This window comes from Trachypithecus francoisi, unplaced genomic scaffold (assembly GCF_009764315.1).
Source record: "Trachypithecus francoisi isolate TF-2019V2 unplaced genomic scaffold, Tfra_2.0 Lachesis_group20, whole genome shotgun sequence".
Classification (NCBI taxonomy): domain Eukaryota; kingdom Metazoa; phylum Chordata; class Mammalia; order Primates; family Cercopithecidae; genus Trachypithecus; species Trachypithecus francoisi.
In genome coordinates this window covers 70,741,870-70,768,273 of record NW_022681466.1, presented here as the reverse complement: position 1 = coordinate 70,768,273, position 26,404 = coordinate 70,741,870, and the positions used below count along the sequence as shown (strand labels likewise).

At 53.4% G+C, this 26,404-nt stretch overlaps 1 protein-coding gene and 1 non-coding gene across 4 annotated transcripts in view; both read right to left on the bottom strand.

The window, feature by feature from the left end:
* The window catches only part of SLC43A2 (solute carrier family 43 member 2), a 57,896-nt gene that overhangs the window by 23,162 nt on the left and 8,330 nt on the right, over positions 1-26,404 (bottom strand). For all 3 annotated transcript variants that reach the window (XM_033185171.1, XM_033185173.1, XM_033185172.1), the window contains exons 3-5: positions 21,111-21,318; positions 18,798-18,853; positions 16,993-17,069 (exon numbers count right to left, since the gene is read on the bottom strand). In XM_033185171.1, coding sequence (XP_033041062.1) covers positions 16,993-17,069; positions 18,798-18,853; positions 21,111-21,318 — 341 coding nt within the window. The remainder of the gene's footprint in view (positions 1-16,992; positions 17,070-18,797; positions 18,854-21,110; positions 21,319-26,404) is intronic.
* Positions 20,738-20,841, bottom strand: LOC117068122. Its single transcript, XR_004430983.1, has one exon. It is a non-coding gene; the product is annotated as a small nucleolar RNA U13 (small nucleolar RNA).

Genomic DNA, 26,404 nt, shown 5'->3' with positions numbered 1-26,404 from the left:
GCGGGAACCCGGGAGGCGGAGCTTGCAGTGAGCTGAGATCCGGCCACTGCACTCCAGCCTGGGCAACAGAATGAGACTCTGTCTCAAAAAAAAAAAAAAAGAAAAGAAAAGTCATAGTGAGGCCGGGCGCGGTGGCTCACGCTTGTCATTCCAGTACCGGGAGGCCGAGGCGGGCAGATCACAGGGTCAGGAGTTCCAGACCAGCCTAGGGAACATAGTGAGATCCCGTCTCTACCAAAAATACAAAAACTTAGCGAGGTGGAACACGCCTGTAATCCCAGCTACTCGAGAGGCTGAGGCAGGAGAATCACTTGAACCTGGGTGGTGGAGGTTGCAGTGAGCCGAGATCGCGCCATTGCACTCCAGCCTGGGCAACAGAGCAAGACTCCGTTTAAAAAAAAGAGGCCAGGCGCGGTGACCCACACCTGTAATCCCAGCACTTTGAGAGGCTGAGGCTGGCGGATCACAAGGTCAGGAGTTCCAGACCAGCCTGGCCAACACGGTGAAACCCCATCTCTATTAAAACAATACAAAAATTAGCCAGGCATGGTGACGTGCGCCTGTAATCCCAGCTACTCGGGAGGCTGAGGTGGGAGAATTGCTTGAACCCGGGTGGTGGAGGTTGCAGTAAGCCAAGATTGTGCCACTGCACTCCAGCCTGGGTGACAGAGGAAGACTCAAAAAAAAAAAAAAGAAGAAGAAATCAGGCCGGGCGTGGTGGCTCATGCTTGTAATCTCAGCACTTTGGGAGGCCGAGGTGGGTGGATCACCTGAGGTCAGGAGTTCAAGACCAGCCTGGCCAACATGGTGAAACCCCATCTCTACAAAAATGCAAAAATTAGCTGGGCATAATGGCGGGCACCTGTCATCCCAGCTACTTGGGAGGCTGAAGCAGGATAATCACTTGAACCTGGGAGGCGGAACTTGCAGTAAGTCAAGATCTTGCCACTGCACTCTACCCTGGGCGACAGAGTGAGACTACGTCTCAAAGAAGAAGAAAATCCCTTCCAACAGAGGACAAAAGAAATGTGATGTGCTCACATGTGCCCAGGCACACCCGGGTAAGCAATCTTACTCTCTGGGTACCGGCCTCCCAGGTATGCTGCGGTTCAAAGGCCATGCCTCAGTTCCCAAGCTCACATATTTGGGCTGCTAAGTTACAAATCCAGCGAGGCAGCAGCGTAGCAAAGGCATCTCAGTGGCCATATCTACCCCAGGGAGAATCCAGATATTTGTTCTGCTTATGTGGAAGGAGAGAAGTGCTCCTGTCTGGCATGCCACCCCAGCCAGGGCAAAGAAAAAAAAGAAAGAGAGAGAGAGAAAAGGAAGGAAGGAAGGAAGGAAGGAAGGAAGGAAGGAAGGAAGGAAGGAAGGAAGGAAGGGAGGGAGGGAGGGAGGAGGGAGGGAGGGAGGGAGGGGCTAGGCACGGTGGCTTACGCCTGTAATCACAACACTTTGGGAGGCCGAGGCAGGCAGATCGTGAGGTCAGGAGTTCGAGACCAGCTTGGCTAACACAGTGAAACCCTGTCTCTACTAGAAATACAAAAATTAGCCGGCATGGTGGTGGGTGCCTGTAGTCCCAGCTACTCAGGAGGAGGCTGAGACAGGAGAATTGCTTGAACTCGGGAGGTGGAGGTTGCAGTGAGCTGAGATCACGCCACTGCACTCCAGCCTGGACGACAGAACGAGATTCTGTCTCCAAAACAAAAAAAAAGAGAGGGGCCCAAAGAAGGCTTGGAACCCAACCAGAAGGGCAGATGGAAGCCCAGAGCCTGGCTCCCTTGGTGCAGGGTCAGGTGAGGCTAACATGTGGGTTGCTGCAGTCACCTTTGGGCAAAAAGAGTGTCTCAAACTTTTCAACAGAGCTGGAGAATGTTCCGGAAAAGCAGAGAGCTTGCTAGCTAGGCATTTTCCTTCTACCCTTTTTTTTTTTTTTTTTTTTTTTTTAGTAGAGACGGGGTTTCACTGTGTTAGCCAGGATGGTCTCGGTCTCCTGACCTCGTGATCCGCCCGTCTCGGCCTCCCAAAGTGCTGGGATTACAGGCTTGAGGCACCGCACCCGGCCTCCATCTACCTTTTTAATCTCAAGCCTGCCTTAACCTTAACCTAGGCTACAGACCAACAGAGCCACAGGGGCCTGGGGTGGCCATGTGGCCCTGCCTGGTCTTCTGGAGTCTTCTCTCCAGCACTAGATCCAGGATGGGGAAGAGCAGACCTGGGGAAGAGGCCGACTCTCCATCTGTCCATGGATGAGGCCCTTGCCCTCAGTCCTGGACAGGGCAGGGGCCTCCCAGCTGCTCCCTTTGATGCCCTGCCTCTTGCCGCCTGGAACGTTCTTACCAGCACCAAGAAAATTCTTCCCAACATGTTATTCTGGTCAGCAGGGCCATTCCTTAGGGGAGTAGAGTGCCTTAGGGGAACCACACTAGGTACCCTTCAAACCAACACCGACATCTTGTATTTTTAATTGTGATCTTTTCCTTAGAACAGCAATGCCTGGGCCGGGTGCGGTGGCTCACGCCTGTAATCTCAACACTTTGGGAGGCCGAGGTGGGCAGCCTGACCGCCGAGGTTGGTGGCGAGATCGAGACCATCTGGCCAACATTGTATTTTTTCTATTTAAAATACAAAAAATTAGCTGGGTGTGGTGGCGGGCGTCTGTAGTCCCAGGTACTCAGGAGGCTGAAGCAGGAGGCTTGCTTAAACGCAGGAGGTGGAGGTTGCAATGAGCCAAGATCGTGGATGGTGCCACTGCACTCCAGCCTGGCGACAGAGTGAGACTCTGTCTCAAAAAAAGAAAAAAGAAAGAAGGAAAAGAAAATAAAAAAAAAAGAAAGGAAAAGTAATGCATGTCCATTGCAAAATGTTTGGAGCAAAGTATAAAAAGAATAAAGTAAAAATTACCCTGAGTCCAGACGCAGTGGCTCACATCTATAATCCCAGCAATTTAGGAGGCAGGTGGATCACCTGAGGCCAAGAGTTCAAGACCAGCCTGGCCCAACATGGTGAAACCCTGTCTCTACCAAAAATACAGAAAATTAGCCAGGCGTGGTGGTGCATGCCTGTAATCCCAGCTACTCCGGAGGCTGAGGCAGCACAATTGCTTGAACCTGGGAGATAGAGGTTGCAGTGAGCAGAGATTGAGCCACTGCACTCCAGCCTGGGCAACACAGTTAGATTCCGTCTCAAAAAAAAAAAAGCTTTTACTAATGACTTTCAACATTTTCCTACAACTTAAAAAATCATTTGACTGGGCGTGGTGGCTCACGTCTGTAATCCCAGCACCTTAGGGGGCCAAGGCGGGCGGATCACGAGGTCAGGAGATCGAGACCATCCTGGCCAATACGGTGAAACCCCGTCTCTACTAAAATACAAAAAATTAGCTGGGCGTGTGGCGGGTGCCTGTAGTCCCAGCTACTGGGGAGGCTGAGGCAGGAGAACGGCGTGAACCCAGGAGATGGAGCTTGTAGTGAGCCAAGATCGCGCCATTGCACTCCAGCCCGGGCGACAGAGCGAGACTCCGTCTCAAAAAAAAAAAAAAAAAAGAAAATCATTTATATTTGTCCTTTTTTTCTATGGGGATGTTAATCTTTTTCTTTTTTTTTTTTTTTTACAGTAAACTATATATTAATTTAATATATACATATATATTTTTTGAGATGGAGTCTCACTCTGTCCCCAGGCTGGAGTGCTGTGGCGCTATCTCAGCTCACTGCAATCTCCGCCTCCTGGGTCCAAGTGATTCTCTTGCCTCAGCCTCCCGAGTAGCTGGGACTACAGGTGTCCGCCATGACATCTGGCTAATTTTTGTATTTTTAGTAGAGACGGGGTGTAGCCATGTTGGCCAGGCTGGTCTCAAACTCTTGACCTCAAGTGATCCGCCCGCCTTGGCCTCCCAGAATGCTGGGATTACAGGCGTGAGCCACCATGCCCTTCCAATATTTCATTTAACATAATTTCAAAGTAGGGTTGTGCTCTAAGATGAGCAAAAGAACAGACATTCTAAAGCTCATAAGATATTTTTTTTTTCTTTCCTTTTTTTTTTTTTGAGACAGGGCCTGGCTCTGTCATCCAAGCTGGAGTGCAATGGTGTGATTTTGGCTCACTGCAACCTCTGCCTCCCAGGTTCAAGCGATGCTCCTGCCTCAGCCTCCCGAGCAGCTGGGATGGATTACAGGTGCCTGCCATGACACCCAGCTAATTTTTGTATTTTTAGTAGAGACAGGGTTTCACCATGATGGTCAGGCTGGTCTCGAACTCCTGACCTCAAGCGATCTGCCCTCCTCGGCCTCCCAAAGTGCTGGGATGATAGGCGGGAGCCACCACGTCCAGACCTTTTTTTTTTTTTTCACACTGTTCCTCTGGGTGAGGAATGAGGTTTCAGGGCCCTCAATGTTGACAACTAACATTTTACCCTTGAGATTTTACCTGGAGATAAAGAAAGAAAAGATAACATCAGTATACAAGGATTGCGTTGCCTATCTGCTGCCTCTGTAGGGTTGCTGTGGTGATGACTGACTTTCCACCTCTCCCAGTTTGGTGGTTTTATTTATTTATTTATTTATTTTAAGTGAAATGTCAGAAATGCAAAAATGCTGCACTTATTTCTCTTAAGACATTGAAAATAGTGGAAGCTTGCAGATTTTTAATTCTTCTTAGGTCCAAGCTGGCACTAGACTGCTACCAAAGGGGTCTGTTCAACATGCTAATTCCAGGCTTGGGGACCATCAGCAAACTGCAATTAAACCTGTGGGCATGCATTTTCCAGAGTGGCAGAATCTCATTCCCATATGCCCACCAAGGCTCCAGCTGTAGCTGCGAAAACCCAATGTTCCCTGGATCTCGAAACGGCTAATAAGCACTCAGGCCTGCTGCGCTGCCGAAGAGAGCCCCACAGCCAGAGAGGCACATGGCCTGCTTCACACAGCCAACAACCCCACCGGAAACATCCAGTGCTGGGAGCCAAGGCCAAACCAATGCAAAGGCACTATTGAGCCAGAGTCCTGCACCGAGACTACCCCAGGCGTGACCGCCCTCCCGAAGGTTCAAACCAGTGCAAAGGTGCTATGGAGCCAGAGTCCTGCACCTAGACTACCCAAGGCATGCGCCGCCCTCCTGAAGGTCCGCGCGGGTCGACGAGGGTGCACAGATTGCGGGGGGCTGCCCAGCGAGGTCTCCTTCAGCTTTCTTTGTTTTAATTCTTTTATTTTTATAGAGACAGGGTCTCACTGTATTGCCCAGGCTGGTCATGAACTCCTGGACTCAAGCAATCCTTCCACCTCAGCTTCCCAAAGTGCGACGATTATTGGCATGAGCCACTGTACCTGGCCAATCTTTGTATACTGATTTTGTGAAAGCTCTTTATGTATTAAAGACATTCACAGGCAGGGCGCAGTGGCTGCCACCTGTAATCCCAGCACTTTGAGAGGCCGAGGCGGGTGGATCACCTGAGGTCAGGGGTTCGAGACCAGCCTGGCCAACATGGTGAAACCTCTTTTTTTTTTTTTTGAGACGGAGTCTCGCTCTGTCGCCCGGGCTGGAGTGCAGTGGCCGGATCTCAGCTCACTGCAAGCTCCGCCTCCCTAGGTTCACGCCATTCTCCTGCCTCAGCCTCCCGAGTAGCTGGGACTACAGGCGCCCGCCACCTCGCCCGGCTAGTTTTTTTGTATTTTTTTAGTAGAGACGGGGTTTCACAGTGTTAGCCAGGATGGTCTCGATCTCCTGACCTCGTGATCCGCCCGTCTCGGCCTCCCAAAGTGCTGGGATTACAGGCTTGAGCCACCGCGCCCAGCGAAACCTCGTCTTTACTAAGAATAAAAAAATTAGCTGGACATGGTGGCAGGTGCCTGTAATCCCAGCTACTTGGGAAGCTGAGGTAGAAAAATCGTTGAACCGCAGAGGCAGAAGTTGCAATGAGCCAAGATCGTGCCACTGCACTCCAGCCTGGGTGACAGAGCGAGACCCTGTCTCAAAAAATAATAAAATATATTCACAGTTCTCTATACTATGAATAAATTTTCCTATTTGTCATTTAACTTCTTAATTCATGGTATTTTGTTTTGTTTTCTTTTTGAGATGGAGTTTCACTCTTGTTGCCGAGGCTGGAGTGCAATGGCGCAAACTCGGCTCCCTGCAACCTCCACCTCCTGGGTTCACGTGATTCTCCTGCCTCAGCCTGCCGAGTAGCTGGGATTATAGGCACCTGCCACCACACCCGGCTAATTTTTGTGTTTTTAGTAGAGACAGGGTTTCACCATGTTGGCCAGGCTGGTCTCAAACTCCTGACCTCAGGTGATCCACCCCCCTCTCGGCCTCCCAAAGTGCTGGGATATAGGCGTGAGCCACCGTGCCTGGCCGAGGGTTTTAAAGATCATAAATAGGGTATTAACAATAGTCGCTATTCTATGTGTTACGACTTAATAAGGAAAATCTTCTGGTCAGGCTGCTCCTGGGCACAGTCAATGAGGGAAGTGTCCTCTGGCAGGCACCACAGCTTTGGGAGAAAGAAAAGGAAGCCAACTACAGGATAAAACACAAATTAGTATTCCCCTCTAAATAAATAATTAGTGTCCACAGAGACAGCCTTTCTCCTCCCATACTTGTTACTCTATTGTGGCCGCACACTGACTGCTGTCAGGATGTTTATGCTTTGCGCTTCACTGGTCAAGGTCACCCTTCAGGTTCTCTTCAGAGAGATTTCATTTGACACAAATGCTAGGTACTCCCTAAAAGCTGAAGCACACTTTGACCACCTATTTAAAAACTTTTGGCCGGGCGCGGTGGCTCACGCCTGTCACCCTAGCACTGTGGGAGGCCGAGGCCGGGCGCGGTGGCTCACGCCTGTCACCCCAGCACCAGGAGGCCGAGGCCGGGCGCGGTGGCTCACGCCTGTCACCCCAGCACCAGGAGGCCGAGGCCGGGCGCGGTGGTCACGCCTGTCACCCCAGCACCAGGAGGCCGAGGCCGGGCGCGGTGGTCACGCCTGTCACCCCAGCACCAGGAGGCCGAGGCCGGGCGCGGTGGCTCACGCCTGTCACCCCAGCACCAGGAGGCCGAGGCCGGGCGCGGTGGTCACGCCTGTCATCCCAGCACCAGGAGGCCGAGGTCGGGCGCGGTGGCTCACGCCTGTCACCCCAGCACTGTGGGAGGCCGAGACGGGCGGATCACGAGGTCAGGAGATCGAGATCATCCTGGCGAACACGGTGAAACCCCGTCTCTACTAAAAAATACAAAAAATTAGCCGGGCGAGGTGGTGGGCGCCTGTAGTCCCAGCTACTCGGGAGGCTGAGGCAGGAGAATGGCGTGAACCCAGGAGGCGGAGATTGCAGTGAGCTCAGATCTGGTCACTGCACTCCAGCCTGGGCGACAGAGCGCGACTCCGTCTCAAAAAAAAAAAAAAAAAACTTTTATTGGTCAAAAAACACCATGAGGCTGGGCGCGGTGGCTCACACCTGTAATCCCAGTACTTTGGGAGGTCAAGGCAGGTGGATCACCTGAGGTCAGGAGTTCGAGACCAGCCTGGCCAACATGGTGAAACCCCATTTCTACTAAAAATACAAAAAATTAGCCAGGCGTGGTGGTGGGTGCCTATAATCTCAGCTACTCGGCAGGCTGAGGCAGGAGAATGGCTTGAACCCGGGAGGCGGAGGTTGCAGTGAGTTGAGATCGCGCCATTGCACTCCAGCCTGGGCAACAAGAGTGAAACTCTGCCTCAAAAAAAAAAACAAAAAAAAAACTTAAAGATTAGAAAAGTCAAGGGACTCCCCCAAGCTAGTAATGGTCAAACTGGGGATTCAAGCCAGGCCAAGTCTCTGTGCGTAGCCCCAGACCACACTGCCTCTCTGGAACCTCCTGTGGCCCCGACTAATACACACTTCAGTTTGGATCCTACGGCTTTTACATGTGCCTTATTAAGATCCAATCTGCACCCTTCAACTACAGGTTTATTTTTCATTTATTTATTTATTTGAGACAGAGTCTTGCTCTGAGGCAGGAGTGCAGTGTCGTGATCTTGGCTCATTGCAAGCTCCGCCTTGAGCAAACTATGCCCAGCTAATTTTTTTGTATTTTTAGTAGAGATGGGATTTCACCATGTTAGCCAGGATAGTCTCGATCTCCTGACCTCGTGATCTGCCCGTCTCGGTCTCCCAAAGTGCTGGGATTACAGACGTGAGCCACTGCGGCTGGCCTCCTTATTTATTTTTTGAGACAGTCTTGCTCTGTTGCCCAGGCTAGAGTGCAGTGGCACGATCTCAGCTCACTGCAAACTCCACCTCCCCGGTTCAAGCGATTCTCCTGCCTCAGCCTCCCAAGTAGCTGGGATTACAGGCACCTGCCACCACGCCCAGCTAATTTTTAAAATATTTTTAGTAGAGACGGGGTTTCACCATGTTGGCCAGGCTGGTCTCGAACTCCTGACTTCAGGTGATCCACCCACCTCGGCCTCCCAAAGTGCTGGGATTACAGGCGTGAGCCACCGCGCCGGTCATTTTTTAAAATTTATTTTTAGAGATGAGGTCGTGCTATATTGCCCCGGCCGGAGCGCGGTGGCTCTTCACAAGCGTGATCCCTCTGCTGAATAGCAGGACACTTTTGACCTGCTCTGTTTCTGACCTGGGCCGGTTCAGCCCTCCTTAGGCAACCTGGTGGTCCCCCACCCCCCGGAGGTCACTATATTGATGCTGAACTTAGCAGAGATGTCTCATCAACACAGCACAGAACTCCTGGGCTCAACTGATCTGCCCACCTCATCCTCCTGAGTAGCTGAGATGACAGAGGGATGCCACTGTGCCCAGATCTGCCCACCTCATCCTCCTGAGTAGCTGAGACGACAGGGGATGCCACTGTGCCCAGATCTGCCCACCTCATCCTCCTGAGTAGCTGAGATGACAGGCGGATGCCACCATGCCCAGTCCCCATCTAGAGATTTCTTACATTTCTTCTGAAGCTCCTTTTAGACCCATCTGCCCCGTGCCCTCACCTCCTGCTGGCCACCTTCGGCTGACCTCCCCATGGTCCAGCGCCACAGTATCGAGTGGGCTGGCATTTCCCGTGGACTCCTGTGGGTCATCCTCACATCTGGATCACTCCCCACATTTCCCCTCTCGCTCACTCGCTTCCCAGCCTCCCTGCCACTGCCGGTCTCAGCTGCGCATAATGGCTATTCGGAAGCTGCAGTGCCAGAGTGAGGGCTGAGTGCTGAGCAGAGCGCTAGTGCGGGCCTCGAGGGCTGGTGGAGAGGAAGCGGGAAGCCAGAGCTGTGCTGCAATGAGATGCCGGTGAAGACACACAGCAGACGCTGTTTCCTGACTCACCACCACACTCATAGGAGGGAGTACAAGCCCCGCTTCCAGCCCTCGGGTGCTTCCCACAGCCCCCTTGCTGTCTCCGTGCGAGTCAGAGCTGGAGTGGGCAGCACCTGTCCTGCCAGCCTGGGCTGCGCAGCCTCCATGTGGCCTCACTCACAGGGAAGCCCGTGACTCTCTCTCAGTTCCCTGGCTGCAGCATAAACAGGCTGGACTGTGTGACCTTCCCAGACAGGAAAACAGCAGCTGCAGGCAGCCCCTCCCCTGGCATTCTGGCCATAGAGCATGGCCACCGGACAGGAGTGCCCGGAGGGCCAAGGCCCTGGGACAGTGCGGACGGGGGAGCTTCTCTTAGATGCTGGACGTATGTGCCTTTTGGCCCAGGGCAGGCCATGGCATTGCAGGCAGGCAGAAACAAGGGGCCACTGTGGCACCCCAGGCCCTGACTTTTCACATCCACGGCCTCCCAAGTCCTCCCTGGCCTGCAGGAGGCTGGGGAGCTGAGCGGTGGGTGGAGGCTGGCACAACCTGCACAGGCCAGGATCCCGGAGCAGGTAGATTTGGCCAGGCTGGGCTGTTTCCTACCCACAGCAACCAGGTACCTCCAAGCACACACTGCCCAGGAAAAGGTCCTTGTGCTCACCTTTCTGCTTCAGTGCTGAAGGGAGAGGAAGGGCATATGCTCCCCTCCCCCTGCCACCTCCCATGCCTTTCCAGCCAGGTCCAGCCCTGCCAGTACCACTGCCCTTTCTGTCCAGCCCTGAACGTGGTCGCATGCTGCAGCAAATTCATGAGACAGAACCCTCAGATGGCAAATTCTCCCCAAACCAACTGCAAGCAGCTGACTGCCTGAGCTTCCCCAAGGCACAGGCCAGAAACAGAGGAAGGTGGGAGGCAGAACGGGCACTGGGCACTGGCAAGTCCGGCTCACCAGGCACCTAGACCCTCCAGAGCCAGCCGGGGGGCACCGCGGGACCCTCTCCTGGCTGCAGAAGCGGGGTCTACTGAGCCGGGGCGCTAAACTCCTGTCCCCTCTCTGGGCACATCTGCCACCCTGCCCTCCTCTCCAGGATCTGAAGAGGGATGTGCATCCTCTTCACTTCCCTCAGATCTCAACTCCCACGAAATCATGTCTTCCTCAGGTTTAAAGTCAGACTTGAAGGAATCAAAAGGGAAAAGCCACAGAGACATGTTTCATCAGGGAGCCTGGCAACATTTTGAAACCTCCTTTTCTGTGTGGCTTCTGCTGGGAACTCCCCGTCCCACCCACGGGGACAGGGTCAGCGTAATGGAGTGGAAATGGCAGGTTCACAATTTTGGCTGCAGCTGCTCCCATCTCTAAGCAACCGAGGCTCCGGGTTGGAGGGTGGCAACCCAAAGATGCGGCCTCAGCCGCCGGCCGTGTTTGTGCTGCAGCCGATGAAGCGAGCGCAAAGGGCTGTAGAAATGTGACGCGTTGAGCAAACATGGAGTGTGCCATCCAGATGTCCCGTGGCAGGCTGCGGCTCCACACCAGGGGAGTGCTCTGCCCCCTTGGAGTGACCTGGTGTCCGCCCTCCACGGATGCTACGTGGTGGCCCAGGCCCTGTGCCGCAGGGCCCCGGGAGAGCCAGCACTGGCTACTGGGCAGCGCACGGACGTGAGAGCCACCTTTGTCCCTCGGAGCCTCCACTTGGGAAGGAAAAGCCACCCACAGGTGCCGACCTCTCGGGCCCTGGAAGGAGGGCTCGCAGCCATCTCCTCCTGGACTACGAGGAAAAGGCATGTGCCCACTTGGAGCCCCCTCTCCACCAGCGGGGGTAACAGCTCGCAGCCCCTGGTCATCGGTATTTAGACCATAGCCCATGCAGCACAGAGCCCCCTGGGACCCAGGAAGTCCCCAAATTAAGGTTTCCACGGCAACGCCATCCCCCAGATTCTTAGGTTATCACAGAGCTATTATCCACGGCCCCAACATGGTTGTTGAAGATTGGAGTTAGAAATTCCTTTTTTGTTGTTGTTGAGAGGGAGTCTCGCTCTGTCGCCCAGGCTGGAGTGCAGTGGCGCGATCTCGGCTCACTGCAAGCTCCGCCTCCTGGGTTCACACCATTCTCCTGCCTCAGCCTCCCCAGTAGCTGGGACTACAGGCACCCGCCACCATGCCCGGCTAATTTTTTCTGTGTTTTTAGTAGAGATGGGGTTTCACCGTGTTAGCCAGGATGGTCTCGATCCCCTGACCTCGTGATCGGCCCGCCCCGGCCTCCCAAAGTGCTGGGATTACAGGCTTGAGCCACCGCACCCGGCCGGAGTTAGAAATTCCTAAAGGCGACCCTGGAGACTCCTCTGTCCCCAAAATTAGAACATGGGTGGGAGACACACACAGAAAGTGCCATTGTGCCCCGAGCTTGGCGTCTCCAGGAGCCGATCCCGACAGTTCTGCTTTCTAAAGGCCTGGGTTGTCTCGGAATGAGATTCCGCTCTGCTCAGCAGAAGCCCTGGTCAGCCCAAGGGTGTTGCTCAACTGTTTCGGCCCTGTCCTCCCTGACCTCATTTCCCTCTCGGGGTCTGTTCTCAAGGAGCCGGCACTGGAGCCCTCATCAGAGGCCTCATGGGACAGGGGAATGCCCACGGAGCTCCCTCCAGCCTTGGGGGGAGGGGGAAAGAGACGACTTAGAAGGAGGGCTGGCCCCTGCAGCCAGAGGGTGTGGGTGTGAAGGGTGGGTGTCAGCACATGCCCTCAGATGAGGAACAGTGACGTGGCAGCTTCTTGGGGCCTCTAGACCAAGGGTTGGCAAACTTTTTCCATAAAGGACCAGACAGTAGACTTTTTTTTTTTTTTTTGAATCAGAGTCTCGCTCTGTCACCCAGGCTGGAGTGCAGTGGCACAATCTCAGCTCCCTGCAACCTCCGCCTCCCGGGTTCAAGCGATTCTCCTGCCTCAGCCTCCTGAGTAACTGGGACTACAGGCACTCGCCACCACGTCTGGCTAATTTTCGCATTTTTAGTCGAGACGAGGTTTTACCATGTTGGCCAGGCTGGTCTCAAACCCATGAGCTCAGGTGATGCACTCGCCTCGGCCTCCCAAAGTGCTGGGATTACAGGCGTGAGCTACTGTGCCTGGGCTTTACAAGCCATATGGTCTCTGTCACAACTGCGTAACTCTCCCGCTATAGCACAAAAGCAGCCACAGACAGGAGCAAACAGGCACAGCCCTGCCCCATGAAGCTTTGTTTACAAAAACAGGCGGTGGCCTGGGCTTGGCCTGGCAATGGTGACCCCTGCTCTAGCTCAAAAAATGAAAACCCTGAAGAACAAACCAGCAGCCTCCCTTAGGCAGACCTCTCATAGCCAAACACTTTAAATGGTGATCAAGTGACTCTCTTGCCTGGTCACTATCTAGCCTGTGTAGCTTTTTGCCTCCAGTGGGAGAGGAAAGAGTGAATAGAAACGCTCCTGCCGCAGTGGTTTGTGTGTTTTTTTTTTGAGATGGAGTCTCGCTCTGCCACCCAGGCTGGAGTGCAGTGGTGCGATCTCAGCTCACTGCAACCTCCGCCTCCCGGGTTCAAGCAATTCTCCCGCCTCAGCCTCCCGAGTAGCTGGAATTACAGGTGCCCGCCACCACCCCAGGCTAATTTTTGTATGTTTAGCACAGATGGGGTTTCACCATGTTGGCCAGGTTGGTCTTGAACTCCTGGCCTCAGGTGATCCACCTGCCTCGATCTCCCAAAGTGCCAGGATTACAGGCGTGAGTCACCGTGCCTGGCCACCGCAGTGGTTTTTAGCCGTCACACAGAGCTGCCAGAGGCCAGTGAAAGTAATGGACCCTCCCCTCTAGAAAGACACAGCTGAGCGGCACCTACACACGATCTGTTGACACGGAATTTCAAGGGTGCGCACGGTCCTCCTGAAACTTACTCATGGACCATGTAGAGCCCTGAAAACCCCAGGGTAAGATCTCTTGCTCACTCGGGAAGAACACCAGTTTCTCTGTATTTGAAAGAGCTCTTACAAGTCACTAAATACTAATAATAATAAAATCAAGAGCACCGTAGAAAAATAGACAAATGACACAAAGAAGCAATTCACAGAAGAAATGCAAATGACCAATGAAGAAGAGAAAAGATGCTCTGTCTCACTAATAATGAAATAAATTTTAAAAACGGTATATCATGTTTCATCGCATCAGAGTGGCTATGTTTGAAAGATGAATGACATGGCACTGGAAGGGACATGGAGAAAAAGGCACTCGTGTGCACGCTGGTGGGCTTGGGGTGGCAGGCAGGCTTTTTTTTTTGAGACGGAATTTCACTCTTGTTGCCCAGGCTGGAGTGCAATGGCGCAATCTCGACTCGCTGCAACCTCCGCCTCCTGGGTTCAAGCAATTCTCCTGCCTCATCCTCCGGAGTAGCTGGGATTACAGGCACCTGGCACCACGCCTGGCTAATTTTTGTATTTTTAGTAGAGACGGGGTTTCGCCTTTTTGACCAGACTGGTCTCAAACTCCTGACCTCAGGTGATCTGCCTGCCTTAGCCTCCCAAAGTGCTGGGATGACAGGCGTGAGCCACAGCGCCCAGCCAGATGACCTTTTTAGAAGGCTATTTAACAGTACATATTAAATTTTAAAACATGCTAATCCTGTGGCCCAGCACTTCCACTGCCAGGAACTTATTTTACAGAAATATATGTACAGGGATGTTAACTTCAGCAGCATTCATAAATTAGAAAAATTGGAAACCAAGCCAAAAGTCCATTAGTAGGAAACTGATTGAATAAATGATGGTCCATCTATATTAAAGAATAATACAGAACTGCTTAATAATAAGGCAGATTTCTAAGTACTGACAGGACAGGATGTAAAAGATACATTAAGGGAGGTCGGGTGTGGTGGCTCACGCCTGTAATCCCAGCACTTTGGGAGGCCGAGGTGGGCGGATCACGAGGTCAGGAGATCGAGACCATCCTGGCTAACGCGGTGAAACCCTGTCTCCACAAAAAATACAAAAAATTAGCTGGGCGTGGTGGCAGGCACCTGTGGTCCCAGCTGCTCGGGGGGCTGAGGCAGGAAAATGGTGTGAACCTGGGAGGTGGAGCTTGCAGTAAGCCAAGATCATGCCACTGCACCCCAGGCTGGGGTGACAGAGGGAGACTCCGTCTCAAAAACAACAAAAAAAGATACGTTAAGAGAAAAGGCAAGTTACCACAGTTCTTTTTTTTTTTTTTAAACAAAAAGAATAACACTGGTATATGCAGATCTTTTAAATACTGAAGAAATATATTTCAAACTGAAGACAGGCTTATAGAATTTTTTTTTTTTTTTTTTTTGAGACGGAGTCTCGCTCTGTCACCCAGGCTGGAGTGCCGTGGCCGGATCTCGGCTCACTGCAAGCTCCGCCTCCCGGGTTTACGCCATTCTCCTGCCTCATCCTCCGGAGTAGCTGGGATTACAGGCACCTGGCACCACGCCTGGCTAATTTTTGTATTTTTAGTAGAGACGGGGTTTCGCCTTTTTGACCAGACTGGTCTCAAACTCCTGACCTCAGGTGATCTGCCTGCCTTAGCCTCCCAAAGTGCTGGGATGACAGGCGTGAGCCACAGCGCCCAGCCAGATGACCTTTTTAGAAGGCTATTTAACAGTACATATTAAATTTTAAAACATGCTAATCCTGTGGCCCAGCACTTCCACTGCCAGGAACTTATTTTACAGAAATATATGTACAGGGATGTTAACTTCAGCAGCATTCATAAATTAGAAAAATTGGAAACCAAGCCAAAAGTCCATTAGTAGGAAACTGATTGAATAAATGATGGTCCATCTATATTAAAGAATAATACAGAACTGCTTAATAATAAGGCAGATTTCTAAGTACTGACAGGACAGGATGTAAAAGATACATTAAGGGAGGTCGGGTGTGGTGGCTCACGCCTGTAATCCCAGCACTTTGGGAGGCCGAGGTGGGCGGATCACGAGGTCAGGAGATCGAGACCATCCTGGCTAACGCGGTGAAACCCTGTCTCCACAAAAAATACAAAAAATTAGCTGGGCGTGGTGGCAGGCACCTGTGGTCCCAGCTGCTCGGGGGGCTGAGGCAGGAAAATGGTGTGAACCTGGGAGGTGGAGCTTGCAGTAAGCCAAGATCATGCCACTGCACCCCAGGCTGGGGTGACAGAGGGAGACTCCGTCTCAAAAACAACAAAAAAAGATACGTAAGAGAAAAGGCAAGTTACCACAGTTCTTTTTTTTTTTTTTAAACAAAAAGAATAACACTGGTATATGCAGATCTTTTAAATACTGAAGAAATATATTTCAAACTGAAGACAGGCTTATAGAATTTTTTTTTTTTTTTTTTTTGAGACGGAGTCTCGCTCTGTCACCCAGGCTGGAGTGCCGTGGCCGGATCTCGGCTCACTGCAAGCTCCGCCTCCCGGGTTTACGCCATTCTCCTGCCTCAGCCTCCCGAGTAGCTGGGACTACAGGCGCCCGCCACCGCGCCCGGCTAGTTTTTTGTATTTTTTAGTAGAGACGGGGTTTCACCGTGTTCGCCAGGATGGTCTCGATCTCCTGACCTCGTGATCCGCCCGTCTCGGCCTCCCAAAGTGCTGGGATGACAGGCTTGAGCCACCGCGCCCGGCCAGAATTTTTTTTTTTTAAGCGGAGTTTTGATCTTGTTGCCCAGGCTGGGGTGCAATGCCGCGGTCTCGGCTCACCGCAACCTCCACCGTCCAGGTTCAAGCAATTCTCCTGCCTTAGTCTTGCCCCTTTTTTGACTTTCTTTCTTTCAACCCCACCTTCCTTCTGCCTCTCTCACATCAAGAAGCAGCACATTTTGTGATTTCCTGAGGCTTCCAACAAGGGGGTGCTCAGTACCCCGAGGAAACATCTCCCTCAGGCGACTGTCTGTGCCTGGGCATGGAGGAAAACAAGAGGAGGAGAAGCCCAGGTGTTCCCCTGAGTTTTCCATCTGGCTGTGGACAAAGGCAAAGTTTGGGGCAGTTCCACGGGAGGCAGGTGTTCAGGCTGCTCCATGAGCCGAAGCTCCCAGAGACCCTGATGACAGCTGCCGAGGAAAACAGGAAAAGAAAGGGCGGCAGCGTTTTGTCTTCCTGCCTCTGCCTTCCTTGGGCACATGGCTAGTGAGCTGCTTCCTCAGCGTCAAAGCCCAGATCAGAAGGCAGGGAATGTCAGCTGGGCACAGTGGCTCACCCCTGTCATCCCAGCACTTTGGGAGGCCGAGGCGGATGGATCACCTGAGGTCAGGAGATCGAGACCAGCCTGACCAACATGGAGAAACCCCGTCTGTACTAAAAACACAAAAATTAGCTGGGCGTGGTGGCGGGCGCCCATAGTCCCAGCTACTCGGGAGGCTGAGGCAGGAGAATCGCTTGAACTTGGGAGGCAGAGGTTGCAGCAAGCCGAGATCGCGCCACTGCACTCCAGCCTGGGCGACAGAGCAAGACTTCGTCTCAGAAAAACAAAAAACAAAAAGGTAAGGGATTGTGAGAGCCACGCCCTGCTGCCTGTAGGGACGTCAGCTGAGGAGGCCCTGCCGGGCTCTGCTGCCAGAACACCTCATCCATAGCCCCTTTACAGTCTGGGACATCCAGGCACATGCAGGCACATGGAAGGCAAGGACACAGAAACCAGTCAAAGCGGCCTCAAATTTAGAAGCGGATTACTGAACTGCAGAGCTTTAAAAAGTCCGTACTCACTGTTAATGAGGTGAAGGTCATACACATCCCACCAAAGCCATTCAGAGCCAGGGCGATGAAGATGAGCACGGAGAGAGCTGTAGGGAAATGGAAAGCTCGTGAGTGGACACCCCAGCCGAGCTCCCGGAAAACCAGGACCAGCCCAGAGTCCTGGGCGGTACAGGCTCCCAGTAAATCCAGGAAATGCAGGCCGGGGTTAGTACCCGACATCTGGGGAGTGGAACTGACCCTTTCTCACCCCTTCCTCTAGCCTATTTCTTTTTTCTTTTTTAATTGAGACAGAGTTTTGCTCTTGTTGCCCAGACTGGAGTGCAGTGGCACAATCTTGGCTCACTGCAACCTCTGCCTCCTGGGTTCAAGTGATTCTCCTGCCTCAGCCTCCCAAGTAGCTGGGATTATAGGCATGCGCCACCACACCCGGCTAATTTTTGTATGTCACGCCATGTTGGCCAGGCTGGTCTTGAACTCCTGGCCTGAGGTGATCTGCCTGTCTTAGCCTCCCAAAGTGCTAAGATTACAGGCGTGAGCCAGCGCGCCCGGCCTCCTCTTGCCTATTTCACAGAGCTTGGGCTCTTGCAAAAGGTGCACACCCATCTTCTTTTCTCCAATTAATCGTAGTAGTATCCAGGCAGTGACTCACGCCTGGAAATCCAACACTTTGGGAGGCTGAAGCAGGAGAATTGCTTGAGCCCAGGGGTTCAAGAACAGCCCGGAGGCCGGGCACGGTGGCTCACGCCTGTAATCCCAGCACTTTGGGAGGCCAAGGCAGGCGCATCACCTGAGGTCCAGAGTTCGAGACCAGCCTGACCAACATGGAGAAACCCTATCTCTATTAAAAATACAAAATTAGCTGGGCGTGGTGGCGCATGCCTGTAATCCCAGCTACTCCAGAGGCTGAGGCAGGAGAATGGCTTGAACCTGGGAGGCGGAGGTTGCGGTGAGCCAAGATCACGCCATTGCAGTCTAGCCTAGGTAACAGGAGCGAAACTCGTCTCAAAAAAAAAAAAAAAAAAAGAACAGCCCAGGCAACAAAGTGAGACCTCATCTCTAAAAAAAAAAAATTAAAAATTAGCCAGGTGTGGGTGTGCATGCCTCCAGTCCCAGCTACTCTGGAGGCTGAAGTGGGAGGATCACTTGAGCCCGGGAGGTCCAGGGTGCAGTAAGCTGTGACTGCACCACTGCACTCCAGCCTGGGTGACAGAGAGACCCTGTCTCTAAAACAAAACAACAACAACAACATAAACAAACATTAGCAGCAAGCAGGAGGCCTAAAGAAGCTACTTCACCAAAATCAAAAGTATAGGTTCTTGAAAATCAGTAGATGAGCCTGGCTTTTTGGTGAAACTCAAGTCCTTTTTTGGTGTTTGCACTACAAGTCCTTAAAACAATGGCTCCACCTGAACAGGGTTGTGGACCAGGTGGCTTCTAAGCCATCCTTCATGCTTTGGCCCGTGCTGCCTGAGGGGACTCGACTCGTGACTTCTGCACACACCGAGGACCGTGCCCCTGCAGCCGGACTGGTTCTTAGAACTTGCCTCTCGGGTTGGCATCAGTGAGGGACTGGCTTGGTTTGGTGATGAGGTGGAAATTGCTCATACCCTGGAGCTCCTGTCTAGGGTGGCTGCTCTCTGATCCCCCCCATCCGTTTGAGATAAGTAACTGAGTAGAGGCCTAACAGGTGTCCCCTCTAACTTGAGCAGCGAGCAGAAGGCCCAGGACAGTGTCCGAGAGCAGGTGGGCCTGGGAGCAGCTCGGGGCACTCTCTCCCCAGTCCCTGATGAAAGATGGAGGAAGGGCACACTCACTGTTTGGGTTATTGGCTCCATATGCAATCAGCAAGCAGGAAACCGCAAAGCAGGCGCTAAAACCAAGCAGAAACGGAATGTTATTGACCACTATGACTTTATTCCGTGTTATTGTATTTTTGTTTTTTGTTTTTTTGTTTTTTGTCATTTTTGGTTTTTCTTGAGACGGAGCCACTCACTCTGTCTCCCAGGCTGGAGTGCAGTGGCGCAATCTCGGCTCACTGCAAGCTCCGCCTCCCAGGTTCACACCATTCTCCGGCCTCAGCCTCCGTGAGTATCTGGGACTACAGGTGCCCACCACACCCGGCTAACTTTTGTATTTTTAGTAGAGACAGGGTTTCACCCTGTTAGCCAGGAGGTCGATCTCCTGACCTCGTGATCCGCCCGCCTCAGCCTCCCAAGTGCTGTGATTACAGGCGTGAGCCACTGCACCTGGCCTTTTTCTGGTTTTTCTTTTTTTTTTTTTTTTGAGATGGAGTCTCGCTCTATGGCCCAGGCTTGAGTGCAGTGGTGCCGTCTCCGCTCACTGCAAGCTCCGCCTCCCAGGTTCAGGCCATTCTCCTGCCTCAGCCTCCCGTGTAGCTGGGACTAGAGGCACCCGCCACCACACCTGGCTAATTTCTTTTTGTATTTTTGGTAGAGACGGGGTTTCACCCTGTTAGCCAGGATGGTCCCAATCTCCTGACCTCGTGATCCGCTCGCCTCGGCCTCCCAAAGTGCTGGGATTACAGGCGTGAGCCACTGCGCCTGGCCTTTTTCTGGTTTTTCTTGAGACGGAGCCTCGCTCTGTTGCCCAGGCTGGAGTGCAATGGTGTAATCTTGGCTCACTGCAAGCTCCGCCTCCCGGGTTCAAGCATTTCTCCTGCCTCAGCCTCCTGAGTAGCTGGAATATTACAGGTGCGTGCCACCACGCCTGGCTAATTTTTGTATTTTTAGTGGAGATGGAGTTTTGCCACATTGGCCAGGCTGGTCTTGAACTCCTGGCCTCAGGTGATCCGCCCACCTCTGCCTCCCAAAATGCTGGGATGACAGGCATGAGCCACCATGGCCAGCCCATTTTCATTTATATTTTTGTATATGTATTATAAAGCACGTTAAGAATGCCATAGGGGGCTGGGAGCCACTGCACTCCGGCTGCAGTTGCTTGGGCAAGAGCAAAACTCCATCTCAAAAGAAAAAAAAAAGAAAAAAAGAATGGCATAGGGGCCAGGCACAATGGCTCACGCCTGTAATCCCAGCACTTTGGGGGGCCAAGGTGGGTGGATCACCTGAGGCCAGGAGTTCGAAACCAGCCTGGCCAACATGGTAAGACCCTCTCTCTACTAAAAATACAAAAATTAGCTGGGTATGGTGGCGGGCGCCTGTAATCCCAGGCACTCGAGAGGGTGAGACAGGAGAATCGCTTGAACTGAGGAGGCAGAGGTTGCAGTGAGCCAAGATCGCGCCACTGCACTCCAGCCTGGGTGACAGAGCAAGACTCTGTCTTGAAAAAAAAAAAAAGGCCGGGCGCGGTGGCTCAAGCCTGTAATCCCAGCACTTTGGGAGGCCGAGACGGGTGGATCACGAGGTCAGGAGATTGAGACCAGCCTGGCAAACACGGTGAAACCCCGTCTCTACTAAAAAATACAAAAAACTAGCCGGGCGAGGTGGCGGTGCTATAGTCCCAGCTACTTGGGAGGCTGAGGCAGGAGAACGGCGTAAACCCGGGAGGCGGAGTTTGCAGTGAGCTGAGATCCGGCCACGGCACTCCAGCCTGGGCGACAGAGCAAGACTCCGTCTCAAAAAAAAAAAAAAGAAAAAAAAGAAAAAGAAAGGCATAGATATACGTATTTATAATTTGATGTGCTTATTATATTGGGGGTACGTGTTGAAAATCTTTTTGCTGGTGGAGGCATAAGGTCAAACGGGCTGTGGAAACCAGTGTTTTGTGTTTTTTTTCTCATCAGATGAATACTGTGCCAGCCTCATAAGAAGGTTTGAGGGAAGCATGTCTCACACATGAGAGTGAAACCCCAATTATTACGCTTATGAACTACAAAGGGATCAGAAACCCATGTTCTTAGTGACAAGCAACTCCAGATCCCCGGGCGGCCTGGAGCCTGGTGCTTTTCTTACTGAGTACTGGAGCATGGCGAGGACCACAGTACCTGCTGATTCAGTGGCGGATGGGGAAGGAACTGCATTCTGGATGGGCCTTCAGGGAGCTCCATAGTACACCTGATAGCAGGTGTGACCAGGATACCCTTCCATGGGGAACTCAGCCCAGGGGGTCCACCTGCCCACTCCCTGCCCCGCTAAGGGACCCGCACTGACCTGCCCAGCAGCCTGAGCTTCCTCGGGCCATACTTGTCCATGACAATACCCAGTGGCAGGGTGATGGCACTGAGCAGAAAGGAGCCCACGGTGAAGGCCAAATTCAGCATCTCGTCCTGGGCCTGGCAGCTGAGCCAGCTGTTCATCCAGCTCACCTCCTCGTGCCCCGGCTCTGCTGTGCTGCCCACTGTGCCATTGGTGACATTCTCTGTGTGAAGAGGGAAGGAAACCCTGACCTCAGGGTCAAGACAGGGATTCCCAAAGATCAGAGGGGCAGGTGCCCATTCGGAGTCCCCCACTGGGAATGCCAGGGCTGGCTGGGGGCCTCTCGAGGGCTCAGGCTACCCCACAGCAGGCTTGGATGGCCATTTGGCTCAAGCTCCCTGGAGTGAAAACAGGTTCTTTTTTTTTTTTTTTTTGAGACGGAGTCTCGCTCTGTCACCCAGGCTGGAGTGCAGTGGCCGGATCTCAGCTCACTGCAAGCTCCGCCTCCCGGGTTCACGCCATTCTCCTGCCTCAGCCTCCCGAGTAGCTGGGACTACAGGCGCCGCCACCTCACCCAGCTAGTTTTTTTGTATTTTTAGTAGAGACGGGGTTTCACCGTGTTTGCCAGGATGGTCTCGATCTCCTGACCTCGTGATCCGCCTGTCTCGGCCTCCCAAAGTGCTGGGATTACAGGCTTGAGCCACCGCGCCTGGCCGAAAACAGTTTCTTAACTTGAGGGGTAGCTTTTGTGAACCCTTTGAAGAATCCAATAAAGACCTCCCCAGAAAACGCACACCAAGGTTTATCCACAGATTCAGGAGCTTCACGTGTCCCTTGAAGAACAACAAATGGGACTCTGAGAGTCCCATTCCAGAGCATCCGCCACCCTAGAACAGCAGACCTCAGGGTCCCGCCTTGGCTGTGCGGCCCCAGGCTGGGGAGAACCTTCTCACGGCAGCTGTGTCCATGGGGACAGACTGAAGCCAGTATGGAGGCAGACCCCAGACCACATGGGAAGGACAAGCACTGGCCTCATCCCGATAGCCTGGTTCTCCTCTGTCAGTGTGCAGAGACCCGGACGTCTCCTTCAATGGGAAGTTCAGCTGCCTTCTCAAACGTGGAACATATGCCACCTTCTCACCTTCTCCCCCTGATATTTTCTCTTTCTTTTTTCTTTATTTTGAGACGGAGTCTCACTCTGTTGCCCGGGCTGGAGTGTAGTAGCATGACCTCGGCTCACTGCAACCTCCGCCTCCTGGGTTCAAGCAATTCTCCTGCCTCAGCCTCCCGAGTAGCTGGGACTACAGGCGCCCGCCACCACGCCCGGCTAATTTTTTTGTATTTTTTTAGTAGAGACGGGGTTTCACCGTGTTAGCCAGGATGATCTCGATCTCCTGACCTCGTGATCCGCCTGCCTCGGCTTTCCAAAGTGCTGGGATTACAGGCGTGAGCCATCCCGCCTGGCCTCTTTTTTTTTTTTTTTTTTTTGAGACAGAGTCTCACTCTGTTGCCCAGGCTGGTGTGTAGTAGCATGATCTCGGCTCACTGCAACCTCCGCCTCCTGGGTTCAAGCAATTCTCTTGCCTCAGCCTCCCGAGTAGCTGAGATTACAGGCACATGCCACCACACCTGGCTAATTTTTGTTTTTTTTTTTTTTTTTTTTTTTGAGACGGAGTCTTGCTCTGCCACCCAGACTGGAGTGCAGTGGCCGGATCTCAGCTCACTGCAAGCTCCGCCTCCGGGTTTACGCCATTCTCCTGCCTCAGCCTCCCGAGTAGCTGGGACTACAGGCGCCCGCCTCGTCGCCCGGCTAGTTTTTTGTATTTTTAGTAGAGACGGGGTTTCACCATGTTAGCCAGGATGGTCTCGATCTCCTGACCTCGTGATCCGCCCGTCTCGGCCTCCCAAAGTGCTGGGATTACAGGCTTGAGCCACCGCGCCCGGCCAATTTTTGTATTTTTAGTACAGACGGAGTTTCACCATGTTGCCCAGGCTGGTCTCAAACTCCTGACCTCAGGTGATCCCCCCCACCTCTGCCTCCCAAAGTGCTGGGATGACAGGCGTGAGCTGCCGCACCCGGCTGAGATGCACTTTTCTTATTTTCCTTGCCGGGGTCATTGTGATGCCATCCCGTGACCATGCCCAGACCTCGCTGGGTGCTGCGTCTGGTGTGTCTGCCACACCCAGCCCTTAATGGCCCCCTCCAAAGTCCACCCAGCACCAAAACAACACAAAAAGGCAGAGAAAAGTGCTGTGGCAGCTGAAGACGGGAGGGTGGAGGACGGGCTGGGAACGTGGCTGAGGAGCTCTCCCAGCCGGGACTGCTAGTTAAGAGATGCTGACTAATCCTGCAGAAAACAGGAGCCGACTTTGATTAGATGTGAGGTCACACTGGGAGAGTCAAGGAAACGCTTTTCTTCCGATAACTGCCTGCCTTCCAATTGCAGCCCTCTGGCGCCAGGTCTGCAGAGCTGAGGTTTGCAAAGGCTTGCTCAGGCCTCTCGGGGCTCCTCCAAGGTCACTGGAAAGGAGGCACATGGGTGGAATCACGCCTCATGCCAACGTGTGACCAGGGAGGCTCGCCGGGGCCATGTGGATGAAGAGCGTGGAACTGGAATCTGGCTTCAAGCTTCCTGTTCTGGTTCCTCCACTTTCTATCTGCATAACCTTGCTTTAGCTCAGTTTCCTTGTCTATAAAATGGACATCATAGAATAATAAGATCCACCTCCTAGAGTTTGGGGGAAGATCAATGAGAAAATCCAGAAAACCTTCTGGAGCTCACCCAGGCATAGAAAGCACTCAATAGGCCGGGCGCGGTGGCTCAAGCCTGTAATCCCAGCACTTTGGGAGGCCGAGACAGGCGGATCACGAGGTCAGGAGATCGAGACCATCCTGGCTAACACGGTGAAACCCCATCTCTACTAAAAATACAAAAACTAGCCGGGCGAGGTGGCGGGCGCCTGTAGTCCCAGCTACTCCGGAGGCTGAGGCAGGAGAATGGCGTAAACCCGGGAGGCGGAGCTTGCAGTGAGCTGAGATCCGGCCACTGCACTCCAGCCTGGGCAACAGAGCGAGACGCCGTCTCAAAAAAAAAAAAAAAAAAGAAAGCACTCAATAACGAATCGCTGCAAGCTACTGCTGTTCTCGTGGCTATTATGATCATTGCTGCTACTGGAGGCTCCGGATGGGAATCAGGGCACGACCAGCTGGCGCAGAGCCGATGCAGCGGCTGCGGGGAGCACAGTCCCGTCAGCGTGTGTGGAAGCGCAAAGATACGTCTAATCCCCCACTGGGCTGTAAGCCCTGAAAGGCAGGGCCTGCATTGTGGTCACTTCTGTGTCCCCAGTATTTCACCCAGGTCTTGGCCTACAATAGCTGTTTACTGAATGAATAGAAAGAACAGGGCCAGGTGTGGTGGCTCACGCCTGTAATCCCAACACTTTGGGAGGCAGAGGCAGGTGGATCGCCTGAGGTCAGGAGTTCAAGACCAGCCTGGCCAACACGGTGAAGCCCCGTCTCTACTAAAAATACAAAAATTAGCTGGGCGTGGTGGCGGGTGCCTGTAATCTCAGGTACTCGGGAGGCTGAGGCAGGAGAATGGCTTGAACCCGGGAGGCGGAGGTTGCAGTGAGCCGAGATTATGCCACTGCACTCCAGCCCAGGCCACAGAGTGAGACTCTGTCTCCAAACAAACAAACAACAACAAAGAAGTCTTAAATTGATTAGAGATCTGGTCACCCCTTTAACTACATAGGGGAGAGGCAAGGTCAGCGGAGAGGCAAGGGTATCTGTCCTTTCCATCTTTTACCCTGCAGCCACTACACACAGGGGCAAGGACCTTGCACGCTAGACCACCAGCCTTCTCCCCTTAAACAAATCCCTGCCGCTGGGGTCAGCAGGCCCTCTGCCCGGCCGCTTGCCTCCAGGCAGTCCTGTCCAGCAACAGATGCGCCTGGGGCGGGGGAGGTGAGCGGCTTCTCCTTCTGCTTGTGGAGAGTCTCCCTCCTGCTGGAGGGAACGAAGCCCTTGGTGAGCCCAGAAGCTCTGTTGACAGTAAACAGCACCACCACCGTCACAGCTCCAGCAGATGCCCAAACACAGACACACCCAGGCTGTTCCTCTCCCTCTGCTCCCACCTGGGCCACTGTGGGCCAGGCAAGAGACAAACAGATTAAGCACCCAGGAAGTGCCAAGGTGTTGGACGGTCCTCTGCGCCCAGCCTAGAGCTTGACCCGGGGCCAGCCTGCTCTGCTCATTCCCGGCCAGCCTGCTCTGCTCCTCACCTGGACCTGTTTATGAAACTGACGCCTCCTCGGGGGCAGCCAGAAGTGGCCCGGCCCAGGCCGGACAGAGAAGGTGAACAGAGAAGACAGGCAAGAGTTGGTGTGGCCAGTGAGTGCCAAGAACAGGAACAGGGCTGCTTAGGAGGAGGCCCAGGGCCAGGGCGGAGGAACCATGTTCAGCCCCGCTCACAGAAGACGCACAAGATCTTCACAGAGGAATCAGGGGGAAAAGAGGGTGCTGTGGCTCTCTCAGACTCCCCCAAGTCAAAGCGGAGTCTCCCCACACTCCGGGAGACAAAGGGAGGGGGCCTCCAAGATGATGCTTGAGGGGGCCAAAGAGTACCTGGCTTGAGGTCCCCTCTAAATTCCTGAGCTTCCCCCTTCCCTGACTGGCTGCTTTCCGAGCCCCCCGCTCCAGGGTGTGGGCCCCTGGACAGCCCACCGATGGCCCCTGCCCAGGATCTCCCGGCTCTTAAATCCTTAGTCTATCCGGCAACAGGAAGCAGCATCTCAGTCCTCAGTCCGGCAGGGGAGATATAGGGGAGAGGTCAGCTCAGACACAGAGCAAACAACAGACAGGAGGGTACGGACAGGCGGAGGCCGTCCTGGGCTGACCAGAGCCTGGCCCCCAGCAGTGGGCCCAGCAGCGGCTGCCATGTGCACAGTGCCAGTGTGTGCCAGCTGCCACACTCAGTGGGTGTGCCCACGCCCACCCCATATTCCCCACGAGGATACTGTGAGAGTATCCCTGAGGGATGCTCGGAGCAGGGAAGTCACGTGCCAAAGGTCTCATGGGGGTCTCTGGGGAAGCTGGGCTTGACTCCAGGCTGTCAGACCCCGAAGTTCCCGCTCTTACCCTTCGAGCTATGCCGAGGCTGGCCTACCTGGGTTAGAGGCTCATATCCCAGAGAGGAAATGCTGAGAGAACAGAGCCAGGAAAAGGCTGCCCATGGTGTCGGCAACACTAGGAGGCCCTGAATATGGCTTGGTGAGAACGGAACTAAGACTCTCCCACGAGGTCCCTG